Source organism: Choloepus didactylus, chromosome 2 (genome assembly GCF_015220235.1).
Source record: "Choloepus didactylus isolate mChoDid1 chromosome 2, mChoDid1.pri, whole genome shotgun sequence".
NCBI lineage: Eukaryota > Metazoa > Chordata > Mammalia > Pilosa > Megalonychidae > Choloepus > Choloepus didactylus.
Genome location: NC_051308.1, coordinates 235,820,551 through 235,836,951, shown reverse-complemented (window position 1 = coordinate 235,836,951; position 16,401 = coordinate 235,820,551). Strand labels below are relative to the sequence as shown.

Genomic DNA, 16,401 nt, shown 5'->3' with positions numbered 1-16,401 from the left:
CCCTTTACTTTTTAGGTCCTAAAGAAGAGGAAGAGAAGCCTTCAGCTTCAGCTGTTGAACAGATAGCCATTCTTCAGGAAGTTGTTAGTCAGGATGTGCTTCCAGAACTAGTAGTCTCTCCCCTTGCCTGTGAGCCACCGACAGAACCAGATGAAAAGGTAGAAGCAGCACCTTGTGAGGTCAATGATTTGGAGGAAGAAGAGGAAGAAGGAGATGAAGATGATGAGTTGGAAGAAGAGGGGGAGGAAGAAGCTGACGTGTCTAATGAAGGTTCTGTGAAAGAGCTGGAAATACGGTGTGATGAGAAGCTAGAGGATTTATTAGAACCGAAAAATATTTCAAAAGAAAATCTCGAAGACTCTCCGGAGGAAACATCTGTTATCAAAATTCCTAAAACGAAAGAAGAACCCAATGGTGATGTATTTGAAACATTTATGTTTCCATGTCAGCATTGTGAAAGGAAGTTTACAACCAAACAGGGGCTTGAACGTCACATGCATATCCATATATCTACAGTCAATCATGCTTTCAAATGCAAATACTGTGGGAAAGCATTTGGCACACAGATTAACAGGAGGAGGCATGAGCGTCGACATGAAGCAGGGTTAAAGCGAAAACCCAGCCTAACACTACAGCCATCAGAAGATCTAGCTGATGGTAAAGTATCTGGAGGTAATGTTACTCCAAAAGATGAGTTGAATCCTCCCGATCTTGGGCAAGACTGTCTGATCTTGAATTCAGAGAAAGCTTCCCAAGAAACAGTAAATTCTTCTGTTGTGGAAGAGAATGGGGAAGTTAAAGAACTTCATCCATGCAAATATTGTAAAAAGGTTTTTGGAACTCATACCAACATGAGACGGCATCAGCGTAGAGTTCACGAACGTCATCTGATTCCCAAAGGTGTGCGGCGAAAAGGAGGTTTTCTCGAAGAGCCACAACCTCTAGCAGAACAGGCCCAGCCCACCCAGAATGTCTATGTACCAAGCATAGAACCAGAAGAGGAAGGGGAGGCAGATGACGTATACATCATGGATATTTCTAGCAATATCTCTGAAAACTTAAATTACTATATTGATGGTAAAATTCAGACTAACAACAGCACTAGTGATTGTGATGTGATTGAGATGGAATCTACTCCGGCAGACCTGTATGGTATAAATTGTCTGCTTACTCCAGTTACAGTGGAAATTACTCAAAATATAAAGACCGCACAAGCCCCTCTAACAGATGATCTTTCTAAGGAGCCTTCCAGCAGCACCAACTGTGAGTCCAAAAAACGGAGAACTACTAGTCCTCCTTTATTACCCAAAATTAAAGCCGAAACAGATTCTGATCCCGTAGCACCCTCGTGTTCCTTAAGCCTGCCTCTTAGCATATCAGCTACAGAGGCAGTGACTTTTCATAAAGAGAAAAGTGTTTACTTGTCATCAAAGCTCAAACAACTTCTTCAAACCCAGGATAAACTCCCTCCTCCTGCAGGCCTTTCAGCAACTGAAATCCCTAGATTAGGTCCTCCTCCCGTGTCCACCCCTGCATCAGTGTTACCTGTGACCTCTAGTAGATTTAAGCGGCGGACCAGCTCTCCTCCCAGTTCTCCACAACACAGTCCTGCCCTTCGAGACTTTGGAAAGCAAAGTGATAGTAAAGCAGTGTGGACCGATGCAGGTCTAAGTTCCAAAAAACCCAAATTAGAAAGTCATAGCAACTCACCAGCTTGGAGTTTGTCTGGGAGAGATGAGAGAGAAACTTCTGTGAGCCCTCCATGTTTTGAAGAATATAAAATATCTAAGGAGTGGGCAGCCAGTTCTACTTTTAGTAATGTATGCAACCAGCAGCCACTGGATTTATCCAGTGGTGTAAAACAGAAGACTGAGGGTATAGGCAAGACTCTGGTCCAGTGGGAATCTGTATTAGACCTCAGCGTGCATAAAAAGCCCTATAGTGACTCTGAAGGCAAGGAATTCAAAGAAAATCACTCAGTGCAGCTAACCTGTAGTGCTATAAAGAAAAAGAAACCAAACACCTGCATGCTCCAGAAAGTTCTTCTCAGTGAATACAATGGCATAGATTTACCTAAAGAAAATACTACAGATGTGACTAGAAGCCCAAGTCCTTGTAAATCTCTAGATCCCCAACCAGATCCTGATCTTGGTCCTGACTCTAGTGTTACTGCCCCTACTATTGAGTCCCCTCCTGATGTTTCTCCTCCATCACCTGCCCTGCAGGCATCTTCCCTTTCTTCTGGTCAGCTGCCGCCTCTCTTGATCCCAACAAATCCCTCTTCCCCTCCACCCTGTCCTCCTGTGTTAACTGTTGCCACACCACCCCCTCCACTGCTTGCCACTATTCCTTTACCTCTTCCAGTCTCCTCTTCCGAAGCATCTCCTCTTCCATGCCCTTCCCCACTCTCGAACGCTACTGCACAGTCTCCACTTCCAGTTCTTTCCCCTACAGTGTCTCCCTCTCCATCTCCCATACCTTCGGTGGAGCCTGTTATGTCTGCTGCTTCACCTGGTCCTCCAACACTTTCCTCATCGTCTTCCTCATCGTCTTCCTCTTCATTCTCTCCTTCATCATCATCCTCTTCCCCTTCACCACCTCCTCTCTCTGCAGTATCATCCGTTGTTTCCTCTGGTGATAATCTGGAAGCTTCTCTCCCCATCATGTCTTTCAAACAGGAGGAATTAGAGAATGAAGATCTGAAACCCAGGGAAGAGACCCAGTCTTCAGTTGAACAGGATATTGTTCAGGAAACATTTAACAAAAATTTTGTTTGCAATGTCTGTGAATCACCTTTTCTTTCCATTAAAGATCTAACCAAACATTTATCTATCCATGCTGAGGAATGGCCCTTCAAATGTGAATTTTGTGTGCAGCTGTTTAAGGATAAAGCTGATTTGTCAGAACATCGCTTTTTGCTTCATGGAGTTGGGAATATCTTTGTTTGTTCAGTTTGTAAAAAAGAATTTGCGTTTTTGTGCAATTTGCAGCAGCACCAGCGTGATCTCCACCCAGATGAGGTGTGCACACACCAGGAGTTTGAAAGTGGGACCCTCAGGCCTCAGAACTTTACAGATCCCAGCAAGGCCCATGTAGCGCATATGCAGAGTTTGCTAGAAGATCCTGTAGAAACCTCTAAAGAGGAAGAGGAGTTAAACGATTCCTCTGAAGAACTCTACACGACCATAAAAATAATGGCTTCTGGAATAAAGACAAAAGATCCAGATGTTCGATTGGGACTCAATCAGCATTACCCAAGCTTTAAACCACCCCCATTTCAGTACCATCACCGAAACCCCATGGGTATTGGGGTGACGGCCACAAATTTCACCACACACAACATCCCACAGACTTTTACTACTGCCATTCGTTGCACAAAGTGTGGAAAAGGTGTTGACAACATGCCTGAACTACACAAACATATCCTGGCATGTGCTTCTGCTAGTGACAAGAAGAGGTACACCCCGAAGAAAAATCCAGTACCTTTGAAACAAACTGTGCAACCCAAAAACGGTGTGGTGGTTTTAGATAACTCGGGGAAAAATGCCTTCAGGCGAATGGGACAACCCAAAAGACTGAACTTTAGTGTTGAGCTCAGCAAATTGTCATCTAATAAGCTCAAATTGAATGCATTGAAGAAAAAAAATCAGCTTGTACAAAAAGCAATCCTTCAAAAAAACAAATCTGCAAAGCAGAAGGCAGACTTAAAAAATGCTTCTGAATCATCGTCTCACATCTGCCCTTACTGTAGCAGAGAGTTCACTTACATTGGAAGCCTGAATAAACACGCCTCTTTCAGCTGTCCCAAAAAGCCTCTTTCTCCTTCCAAAAAAAAGGTTTCCTATTCATCCAAGAAAGGTGGCCACTCATCACCTGCAAATAGTGACAAAAGCAACAGCAACCACCGCAGACGGACAGCAGATGCAGAGATCAAAATGCAAAGCATGCAGACTCCTTTGGGCAAGACCAGAGCTCGCAGCTCAGGCCCGGCACAAGTCCCTTTGCCCTCTTCCTCCTTCAGGTCCAAGCAGAATGTCAAATTTGCATCTTCGGTTAAGTCCAAAAAACCAAATTCCTCTTCTTTAAGGAACTCCAGTCCCATAAGAATGGCCAGAATAACTCACGTTGAGGGGAAAAAAACCAAAGCTGTGGCCAAGAATCATTCTGCTCAGCTCTCAAGTAAAGCATCCCGGAACATACATGTGAGAGTACAGAAAAGTAAAGTTGTTTTACAGAGCAAATCCACGTTGGCGAGTAAGAAAAGAACAGAGCGGTTCAACATAAAGTCGCGAGAACGGAGTGGAGGGCCTATCACCCGGAGCTTACAGCTAGCAGCTGCCGCAGACACGAGTGAAAGCAGGCGCGAGGACGGCAGTGCCAAGCAGGAGCTGAAGGACTTCAGGTAAGCCTGGTTTGTAGGGCCGGAGGAATTCAGAGCTCAGGGGCTAGGGTGGGAGGATGAAAGAAAAATGCACTTGCCCATGGGTTTTGTTTTTTTTTCCCTTATAAAATTTTGACATCAGTATTTAAAGGACATAGGTATTACTAAAATTAGAGTGGCTCACTGCTTTGGCTGCTATAGCAATGAGAAATTAGCTTTTCTTTCCGACTTAGGACTCACCAAGTGGTACCATTTATGATCAGGGCCAGTTGTGAATTGAATCTGAAACCAGGGAATATCTCTCAGAAGTGCCCTATCTGAAGAGCTGAAGTTTTCTCAGGCTTCCCTCATTTTTGGGTACTATCTGTGTCACTTGTATGATTTCCTTATAAATAATTTCTATGTTATGATTCTCTGGGTTCATGAGAAAAGCACAGTGCAGCCTTGTTTAAGATTCTAGCGACATAAGCCTAATTACGGTAACCATGACAGTGCTTTTACTACTCATGCATTCTTTCCTTGCCAGTGTTTTAGTTTAGAAAATTAATTTGCCTCATTTGGTTAAAAACAAAACAAACACACTTCTTTAAAAATGCCTTAAGTTGCCCCCCACCCCCCACCCGTCTCCAGCTGTAGGATAATAAACAAGGCAGCTTCCAAAGGGAAGAAGAGTAGACGAGAGCGCGTAGAACCCTGCCCTGTTCAGGCATACGTGGTCATTGGCCAGTGCCTTTGTTTCCCCAGTAAGGATGTAAGAATTAATCTTAGTTTTGAGATAATTTTACTGCTCTATTCTTTGTTCTCCCTGTATTAAGAGCTGTTCTTAGTGACATACAGAAAGATGTGGCAATTGTAGAAGCAGTTACATTGATTTCTCAAACTTCCTAAGTCAGTTTACTTAACCTGAATTAATATATGTTCTTGGACTTCCTTTTGTTTCCTGAATAATGCCTACAGATGAATCCATCTCGTGAAATTATTCACTGTAAGTTAGAGTTTTTGCAAAATACTTTTAAATCTTGCCTCTTGAAAATACGCTGCTTGACTGTAGGCTTTCATGGCTATAACTTTTATGATAAAGTCTTTGGGTTCTCAGCAAATCAGAATTAGGTTTAACTGTGGCCAACAGTCATTTTGGAGAGGTCATGAGTGCTTGAAGGTCGTGCTGTCACACTGTAATTGTAAGGTAGAGTTCTTCGTTCTGGTGTGCCTTAAGCTGTGGCTAAAAAAAGATGTAGAGAACAATCACTAGCCATGGCTGATGTGAATAGGGAAAAAAAGGATCAGATTAAAAACAAACAAAAAAAAACACAAAACTACTACTTCATAAATGTGCTAAATATGCTGTGTCTAGAGATCTTATTTAGCATCTGGTCTCTGGCCCGTGAAGCTGCATTTGTAGCTTCTGGGAAGTTAGCCTAGGTGAGCATATGCACCTGTTAATCAGCCGTTAAAGCTACCCTCCTTGAAGCAGCTGAATGTGTACCTGTGTGTACTCAGTCTGTGTTCTGGAGGTTGGACAACAAGACAATCTTGAACTGAGTCCTTCTTCAAGTTGCTTATGTCTTAAAGATCCCAGAATATACCATCATATTCATATATTGTACTAAAAAGCCTCTCCCAGGTCCTTGATGCTTTAGAATGTACTAGGAATATCCCTTTTTATCTCTAATTTAATCTAATAGGAATCACTTATTTTGTACTGGCTCCTGTTTACACAATTCAAGGGTAAAGTTGATATGAAAAATGAAAGTACTATAAAGAAAAGCTGTCCAAGTAACTGCCAATTATGAACTCCATTCATTTAGCTTTGTACTAATCACTAGCCTTTTGAAGAGCCCTTAAGACTACAAAAAACCGAAGAGCCTAATAAAATTGTCTCTTTATTCTTTGCTCTGTTTGATAATTAACAGAGGGTTGCACTGCTGTAGTGAAACTTGGCCTAAGGAAGCAGGGAAGAACCAGGTAATGTTGCTCTCACTGGTAGTGCGAGCAGTAAGCATCCAGGCATCTGCCTCCTCTGGGGGCGTCCCTGGAACTGCTTTGGACACATCTGCAGGAGGAGTGAGACTTACCAAATGACCATAAACGTTTGAAATTTTTAGGGGAATTAAAAAACAAATGTTCAATAGGAAATCACATTTTGATTATCTGGACATAAAGTTGGCATTTCTTTCAAAACATTTGTTTTGGTGGTCTTAGCACCTCGTAGCGAATTTTGTACAAAATCAGGATTCCTTAATTGGGGCCTGGGGAAGATGGTGGCTGTCTTCAGGGTCTGGCCCAGGGCAGTTACAGAGTGGGCCTCATCCTCATTGCATTTTGTTCAACTACACTGATAAGGAGTTGTTTTAAATACAGTATTTTTCCTTTTTCAGTATATTTTATTTCAAACTGTTGTTGAGGGATGATTTTATTCATGACAAAAGGCCTCTGTTGCAAGCTGAGAAATACTTGCTTTCCCTCTGAGTTCTCAACGGTTTCACTTTTCTTAACCCCATTGCATACTCGAGGACTGACTTACCACAGAACTGGAAATGAGCCCTTTTCCTGTGAGTTTCATTATAATAAGCTGTGATGAAGAGCTAGTCCTCAACACCTCAGACTTTTTACATTAGAATGCCATTTTAGGATTCCACAGTTTTTCCAGGGTATGCTTACATTTAGCTATGTGAATGCAGTCAGAGTTTTCTGTTTAACATCAAGGGCTCAGCAGAATTTGTTAGTTGGTCATTTCCTAGAGTATAGCCCTTGTGCCAGTCAGTATATAAAAATGACGTGTGCTCCAATCTTAGGACAGACCACCAAAAGAAACCAGGCACACTAGCATCTTTCAGATTCTCCCCTCCCAGCCCTTACCTTACTCAGTGAACCTTCAAAGGTAGTGGGCAGAGCCTACTGGTGCCTGATAAGTGGTGCTTAATTTAGCTCTCTTGCTGAGGGTTCATTTCTGTGCACTCCAGTAGAAGACACAGAGTGAAGGAAAGAGGTACATTCTTTACTCACCTCTTCTCCATCTTTGGTCTTCATAAATTCCAAGGTGTTTGTAAATTCTTGAACGTTTCTTTTAGAGTAACTTTTTTTTTTTTTTTTTTTTTTAATACCTGGTCTGCATTGCAGCCAGCCACGAAAACTTAAAAGATAGGAAAGCAAAATAAAATTCAATGCCAAGTTTTCCCATTTGCCATGAATTGATTCAAAAAATAAAATGATGTCAATTTCCCACGTGTTCCATCTCTGTTACACCATTCCAAAATAGTCCTCCTTGAAGTTCCTTCTAGTGTCTCTTGTGAGTGAGATACGTAAGTCCCTGAATACCTTGAGTGTCATTTATGTTGCTGTCTAATAACATTTGTCTTACGGTCTACTCACCTTTTTCTTTAACATGGTCAGTTCATGTAAGGTTATATTATGTTGTCATTTATCTTCAGTTTTCTTATTTTCTAGGAACTTCCTGTAGAAAAGCCCCCAAAACAAAACAAACCTTAATTGACTAAATAAAGATATTGCATGCTCAACTTAGGATAAGCACTACGGCAGAGGATACGAAATCTACCAAGCTTGCAAGACCAGTTGAAGCTGACCCAAAAACATTACACACAACTGATTGCTGCAGGCTTCTTGTTAACCTGGTTAGAGTCAGGCATCTGCTTCTTCGGTGGTGCCCAGCATGTGTGCTGGGCTCCCGGGTGATTGAGATCCAAAGAGGAGGGCACTGTAGAACGGGCCAGGCGAACTGGCTTGTTGTCTTTTGGATTGTATCTCAGATCTGAGTGTGGCCCTTGTTTTCGGCACATAGCAGAGAAGAATGATGATTTGAACTTAACCTTGCAAAGCAAGCTCCCTGTTTTATCAGTAGTTTGTTGTAGATTTCAGGGATGACAGATTCTGATGCACTCACTTTAAAGTGTTTTGGTCACACACCAGCTCTTGATGCCTTTCTTTTAAATGAATTGTAGACAGAGAGAGAGGCATTTAGCTTATCTCCTGCCCTGTTTTTTTTATCACAAGCAGATTGCCAGCATAATGGAGAGGAAACCAGAATGGATATGGACTCTTTTTATGCCTTTTCTAGTGTCATGTTTATATATCCAAATGGAGATTATCCTCTCAGATTATTATCTGGCACTAATTTATATTATATTATCAGATACTATGTAGCAATATATCTCATGAACAGGATGAATCCCAGGCCTGTATAGATGTATGTCTACACATAAATAGAAATGAATTCATGTACCAGGTTTTACACTTCAGGCTCTACTCGAGAGTAAAAACAATAAATTGGCCTTTTCTTAAGTATATAAGTATCATTTCTCCATGCATTTATATGCCCCGCCAAATTAGAGACCGAGTTGGTGGAAAACAGCTAGGTTTTATTCACATCGTTTTTTGTTCGCAACTTTAAAAGTAATCTACCTCTTAAAATTTGTAGTTTAATATTTGTTTGGTGAATTTGTGCCACTGTAACTCTTTCACTATCATTCCCATTTTGTTACATTTCTGTTATGGGGACTTTATGTTGAAATATTGTATAAAGCCTTTGTAGCAGTTTAAAAATAAAATATTTAAAATTATTTAAATTGTTTTGGACGCTTCAATTGTATTATATATGTGAATTACATTTTACATGAAATTCTTTTTTTTTTTTTGTTTGAGTTGTTTATTTGGAGTGTTCCTGTATTGAAGTTTGCTGTTAGTTATTTTATTGTTTCTTGTTGGAGAGTGATATTAAAAACTATTCTAATGAAAACATTAAAATTTACCATTTGACATACAAAAGAGGTTGTCCGTTGATTTTAACCATTGTAGCCTTGAGAGAGAGAAAGAAAGAGATTAAGTATAGATAGACATGTTTTAAGAGTGGTGCTTACTATTTTTTCCCCTTCCAGCATGAAATAAATCATTTGAATTTGTCAAATGTATAAAAAAAGATTTTTTTATGCTGTTGCTAGCAAGTGCTTAATAAATAGGAGGGATTCCAATGACATTTTATATCATTGTAACCAATAAAAAAACCTTTCTAAACGCTTGTGAGAGGACTGCATTTTGTACATAATTGGGGGCAGTTAGGGCACACATAGTGGAGGCGCAGGGAGGAGGCCTGTGAAGAGACGGCACTCCTGTATGCAGAACAGCTCACATCACTTGTTTTCTCTTCGACATTAACTGAATGTTTGTTCATTCAAATTGCTATGTACTGTTGAGAGGGAAGCATGCAGTTGACAGGGCTCAGAAGTACCTTGTGGACTTACATTGGTAAGAGGGAAATAAAAGAATTTCATATATGGGAGTCTCAGCTTCCTCTGTGCTTGCTGACAGTTCACCTCTAGTTTGTGAATTGATTTTTATTTCTTTGGGTCCCTGAAGACTGAAAGAAGTGTAACACTGGGATTAAGTTTATATGAAATTACAGTTTTTTTTTTTTTTTTTTTTGATTACAAATGGTGGACTGTAAGCAGTTTCATATAGTGCGAGTCATAGCACTTGTTCTGATGCTTTACATATCTGCTGATTGCCTTCCTCCTGAGGGAGAGGCAGTGGCAAAGATATATAATCAACCCCTCTTGGCCGAATGATCACGTTTCTGGCTTGTGATATTCCTACACTAGAAAACCTCAGGAGGAGGAGGATGTTGTGCGGGAGGAGGGGGAGGAGAGGTTGGCGGAGTTTCACGTGGACTTCAGTAGTGGTAGTTTTAAATGCTTTACTGAAATGAGTCCTGAGCAGGCTACAGTGCCCCGTTGAGGAGCTTAGCATCATGAACCTGAACGCTGATCTGGGAAGAAGGGGGTTTCCATCTTAACCCATCTGCTTGCCATTCGTGCATCCCTCCATCTGTTCAGTAAACAGGCATCTAGCAAGTGCCTTCTGTCTCTCGGGCAGTGGTGGTTAACCTTGGGTAAGTTATTTTGCTGTCCCGATCTTTTGCGTTTCCCAGTCAGCAGAGAGAGGGCAGCGGTCTAGATGGTCTGAGTTTTCCTTCTACAATGAATACATTTTTTACTGGACTGAAAGAGCAGGACAAGGTGTGTCCTGTTCTCCACAGGGTCCCTAGTGCCCAGAATGGTACTTGGAACATAGTAGGCACTCAGAGGATCACTGGGCAAAGGAAACCCCAGGTCCACATGGCACTTCCATGCCACCAGAAAGAGCTGCTCCATTTGTTTTGATAAAGCCTTATAATCCCCATCACTATTTTGAAGCACAACACAATGTTTCAGATTATAGATTTCTTTGTAGCCCTATTTAAAATTGGTCATTAAAGATATTTTCTAGCAAGATATTTTACAGAATCAGGCAAATCAATTTATTGAACACCTGCTATATGCCAGGCAATGTTCTAGGTGATTGAGATACGTCAGTGAACAAGATGGACAAAAATCTAGGCCCCTGTGGAGCTTTTATTTGTGTGGTGGATCCCACCCCCTTCTTTTTGTGCTTTGTATTTAAAAATTCACCTTTTCACTCTTGCCCAAAGGCTAGGTGGTCAAGAAGATGCTTCTGGCTTGATTGAGTGCCCATATCTAGATGACTGCAGACTTTGAATATTCAGTTTAAATGACGCCACTGAAGTTATAGCTCATTTAATGCATCTGGTATTTTATTCATGTGGATTTTGATTTGATATTGAAACTCACTTTGAGTAGATTGACATATCCATAAAAATGGTTATAAAGGGCAGTATATCTTGGAAGTGTGGGCAAGCCATTCTGAGTCAGGTGTGGGAAGGACGAGAGAGCTGTGGTGAAATGTCAGTGGCTGAATGCTTGCCGGGTGCCAGGTATGGCGTGCATACAAAGAGAGGAGCTACAGTCCCTGCCATTTAGCCTAGTGGTGCTCAGGCTTACCCAAAACTGGTCCCAAGGCCCCACAACACACCTATAAACTAGACTATTTGGGAGTGGTCTGGGTCATCCGTAGGTTAAAGTCCCTGGGTAGTTCCAATGCACGTCTAGGAATTCCTGAATTTATATTGGAAGAATAATGTGTACAGGGATTCCTTGGTGGAAAGCTTGTGTATTCTCATTTAAGCCAATACCCCTAGTCTTTACAAATACAAATACAAAGTAGGTATTATCGTTGTTCCCATTTTCCCCAAAGCCATGGGGTCAATTTTGGGGGATTTGGGGAATGGGGAATAGAGGGCTATTGTGAAGCGAGGCTCAGGCCCTGGAATTTAGAAAGGTGTGGGCTCTTTATGGAAAGAGCCTTGAAAGCAAACAGGAATAGCTGACCTGTTGTGCAGCTTCTTTCTTCTGTGTGGTTACCTCAGGGCCAGGAGCCCCCAGCAGGCCTCTTCTAGTGCCTTGACCTTTTCTGCAGGGTTTACCACACAAGATCTGGTGGTCACCTGCCACCCTCCGTGGAATGGGTGGTGAGTGCAAGATTTGCCTGCTGCTTCTGCCAAGTTGCCACCCAAACCCACCTGTTATTAAGGGCCTCACTACACGCAGTGCTGTGTGATAACACAATTACAAAGCTAAAGCCAGACTGTTGTGAATGATGACAGCATATTACATGGAAATTCTTCCTAGAAAATGAAAGCATCCAACAGATTCTCCCCCTAAAATATGTAAATTGATTGGAACAAAATTTGAGGGGTGTGGTATAGGGAAGAAAATGTCGAAACTGCTCATTGGTCGCTGCCTTCCGACCGTCTCCCCAGCGTCACCAACACCCGCTACTTGACACCCCATGCTGGTAGACTTCAGCTCTCTCCTCCTACCTCCCCACATTGTGCCTCTTTCTCTGGCAGTTGTGTTGGGAATGAGCTGATAAGCCTTAGGGTGAACTCCGTTATATATAGGCCCTGTGCAAAGCCCTTTCAGAACTTGAGTCTGGCCCCTGATGCCATGAGGTTGTATCCTTTACAGATTGGGGAACGTCTCAGGGTGAAATGATTATATTCAAAGGTCTCCCAGCTCCAAAGTGGCAAGTTGGATTTGTACAGCTGGCAAGCTACATTATCCTATCATTTTTCAAGTTGTTTTTTTTAAGCTTCATTTCTTCTAAATGTCCAATAAAGGCCTTGGTGTTGTCTCTGTTAGAGGGTTTCCAGGCATTGGTGAACAAGTGGGTAGGAAAATCTTCCTGGTGCAGCAAGCCTGTTAAGTAAGGAGCCGCTATCAGGAAGACTTGGATAGTTACTTCACTCAATCAGCTGGGAATATACTTCACTCCATCTTGGACTTCAGGTCAAACTCTATGGGGCCATCTCATGAATCAACAAAGCCATTTTATAATAATATCTTTTGATTTTTAAAATGATTCTGAAGAAGGTACGTGGGGCTCATCAGGGGTATCCTTCAGATGTCACTCAAGCACCTTGGCCTGCTGGACATTAACCCAAAAAGAAAGTTGATCTAGGCGTGCCTTCCTGCCTATCTGAACAAATGGACCATTACTTGCAAAACAGAGGGTTAAGTTTCTTCAAGTGTTATTTTTAAAGTGATAGGATTCTTAGAGTCTGTAGGGTGTGTGTAAGTTTTATTTACGGTCTGGATTAATATGGTTTTTAATTTTTATTAATAAAATATTAAAATCAATAAAAATGGTTGAAAAAAACATTGTGACTGCATTAAATTACTTGCAGTTGCAAAAAGTACATTGTGTAGTGAACCACTGAAATGGGCTTGGAAATACTTTTATTAGAGTAAATTTGTCAAATCATTGGGGTTATAGGATTTATACTTGCTTCTGTTTTTTGCCTCACATATACCAGCTGGATTCCTTTTCAACTGTTTCTTAAGAGGAAGTGATGTATAATTCAGGCAGATGTTCCAGAGAACATAAACATTTTATGGAAGAAGTCAGTACCTAAATGTGCCTTCCTAGGTCCAGCTAATAAACCACAGCAGGAAGCCATACGAAGAACTGTTTGTGAACATTCCTTGATAGGTATTACCTGAGTTATCCACCTGGGGTGCCATTTCAGTAATGACAGAAAGCTACCTACTGATTTTAAATACAGGTTTATGTGTGGAATCAGAACATATTTAAGCTAAAAATATTTTCATATCAGTGTTTAGATGGGAGCCTATTGTATAATCTAATTCTACTTAAGACACCTTAGCATTCACTCTAAATGTAAATTTTAAACAGCAGTCATTTTAAAAAGACCTGGAATTTGTTGCAGAGGTAAGTTAATAACAAAAGGATGTTGAGGCTATTTAAATGTTTAATTTAAAAACAATTTCAATTTAAATAATTGCATTTGTTTAAATAGTTAATGCCAAAATACGACATTTTAATATTCTTTACAGGAATGAGTTTATTTAAAACTCACATGGATTTGGTTTTCTTTGCGGTAACATTCTCATCTCACTTTATTTTTATGATCACATCTAGTCCTTGTCAACCCAGCTAGAGTTTGGGAACATTCTCAGATGGCTTCTATTTCCCATCTGTTATTGGACCTGTGAATTCAGGCACATTCTCCTGCAGCGATTCAGTCGGTTGGCCATTCAGAAAACATATTCAGGGGTCAGTCTGATCACGGAGGTGTTACGCTGTGGAGCTGATGGACGCTGCCCCGTGGTCAGAGCACAAGTGTGTGCAGCGTGGCTTTCGAGGGGGGTGTAGCAGAGCCCGCGTCTAGGGAGTGGGGGATGCTGCTGAAGTAGTAGCTGGCTGCTCCCTGTTCCGGGAACTGCCCCCCACCACGCGAGGGGAATGGCCGCCTCTCCCCTAGGAAATCCACCTGCGCCTGAGAGCTGGCTCCGCCTGCCCTGTGTCCTGTGTGTCCCACGGCTGTGCCCTTTAAGGTGTGAAACCACCTAATCCGCTGTTCCTTGGGCTTTAGAGAGGTTTTGTTTTGCCTTCCTCTAACTATTGTGTTTCGTAAATGACTGATGCAGATGCCACCACCTAAAGAAGGGTTTTGTTGCCGAGAAGTGGTGTAGCCCAGAGGGAATAAATGGCTTTGAAGTCAGGCAGATCTGGGGTTTAGCTCCCTGGGAACCTTTCCTAACTGAGGCAGGGCCGGCTGCCATGGGCTGAGCCTCGGCCTCCCTCCCTGGCAGGGTGGCGGGGATGCCTGTTCAGTAGAGGGTGCTGGTGGCATTGGCGGCCTTGACGGGTCAGGAGCTTGAGTCCTCACGGTGATAGACCTAGGAAGACACGCAGAGGAAACGGTGTCATAATCTGGCCAAGGTCCCACCAGCGGGGAGGGGCAGAACTTGGACAGCGATGATCCCGTAGGAACTTTTGGAAGAGGCTGCTGAAGAAACCACTCAACTTCAAACTTTTGAGGGGTCCTGAAAGAAAAACTTAGATTCTTTCACAAGCTCTATCCAATCTGTATGCGTTTCACAGAGTGGGTGGTCACTACCTTTGGTGAGGAGAGATCTTTAGTCAGAATTTTAAAAACACTCCTACAGACTCCTAAGCTGACCTGCTCCCCTTCTCCTTCTGGGCGAGGGCAAAGCAGGGGAGTGGCAGCTCCGCGGGCCTGGCTGCGGGGTCCCAGCAGCGTGTGTCCATGTGGAGCCTCAGGTCAGGGTGGCCCACTATGGTCACGGCAGGATGCAGATTCCAACTTCAGAATGACATGCAGGCAGGCTTTTGAGGTTCCACCATTTTTTCTTCACAGGTGTGTGCAATGTAGGGCAAGAACTCCAGATCCAGAGTGATCGGCTGTCACCTCAGACCAGCCTACCCTGGACATCCCATCTGAAATACCACCTGTCCCTCCATCTACTCTGCTCTGCTTTTCTCCAGGGAACTGAGCCTATCTGGGCATTTCCTTATGGATAGGTTACGTTTGTCTGCCCGTTTGACCAGAGCAGGAACTTTGTTTCACTCCCTGCTACACTCCAGCATCTAGAACAGTGCTCAGTAAATACTTGTTGAATGAATAAAGTGTTTGAATCCTGGCTTTTTTTTGCCTACTGTGTAACCTTGGGGCTCAAACAGGAAACCATTTTTCAAGTCAAGGTTAGGAAAAAAATGTCCATTCTTATTCTATCATCACTCCAAATAATTTTGTCTTGGTTTTAAATTTCAAAGCCAAAATATAAGTTTTTAAAAGGTAGGTTCAGAAGGAAACATTTCATAGCTCATTAAAACTGTGAAAACAAAGAACCGGGATTCAATGCAATATTAATATAAGAATAATATAAGCATATTTGTAAGTGCTTGCTAGTCACTGTTTTGCATATAGTACCCTGTCTAATCTTCAAAACAACCCTATGAAATATGTTTTTCCGTTTTACAGCTGGGGAAACTGAGGCACAGGGAAGCTAAGCAATTTGCTTGAGCTCACATATCTTGTGAGAGGCGGGACCTGGAGTCAAGTCGAGGCAGTCTGGCTCCAACCTTGTCATTCATCTGTCCTGCTGCTTGTCTGCTGAGCTGCAAGTGTGGGAATAAGAAGCAGCCCTTAGTCATGCCCGTTTCTTGTTCCTAGTGGCGTCTCCTTTCAGAAGCAGGGAGGCATTACTTGTTGGTGAGGGCCTGCCTGAGTGTGGACCTGAAACATCACCTCATTTGGAGGTGAGCAGGCTTCTGGGTCCTCACCATTCCGTTGTGTATGCCTTCCGGAAACTGCGCTGGGAGCAGTTGCAGCCAGGCCTGGTGTGAAATTCCAGTGTCTGACACCAATTTATTGAGGTGCCTTGACATGGCTGGCTCCTGCGTGGAGGCCTGCGGCAGTGCCTCAGTCTACTTCTGCTAGGGAAGGAGCTGAGCCACATCCTGACTCATCCAGAGAATCGAACCTTGCTACCCAAGGGTCACAATTTTCTTTAAAATTTTTACCTATTTCCTTAGAAATCTTTACAGGCCAGAGTTAGCAAGTAGGGGAAAACAGCTGCCTGGGATGCAGTGTTGAGCTGCTTCTGAAGCTGGGTTCCTGTTCTCAGAGAAGAGGGGCCGGGCTGCACACCCTCTGCCCTCCTTGGACCCAGGAGCGGGAGTGCACTGCCTGTGGGCTATCCATCTGCTTCCCTGCTTTTCTAAAGTGCGTGCACCAAACGTAATTTCCCCTTTCCTTAAAGGCTCAAGGTAACCAAGCATAA

General features: G+C 42.6%; 1 protein-coding gene across 6 annotated transcripts in view; it reads left to right on the top strand.

Moving 5' to 3' along the window:
- The window catches only part of PRDM2 (PR/SET domain 2), a 62,485-nt gene that overhangs the window by 14,553 nt on the left and 31,531 nt on the right, over positions 1 to 16,401 (top strand). For 2 of the 6 annotated variants that reach the window (XM_037828483.1, XM_037828484.1), the window contains one exon: positions 16 to 4,402. In XM_037828483.1, the coding sequence (XP_037684411.1) occupies positions 16 to 4,402 (4,387 nt within the window). Of the gene's footprint in view, positions 1 to 15; positions 4,403 to 5,338; positions 9,410 to 14,975; positions 15,365 to 16,401 lie in introns of those variants that run through there. The other 4 variants (XM_037828482.1, XM_037828479.1, XM_037828480.1 and 1 more) reach the window with 4 other exon arrangements.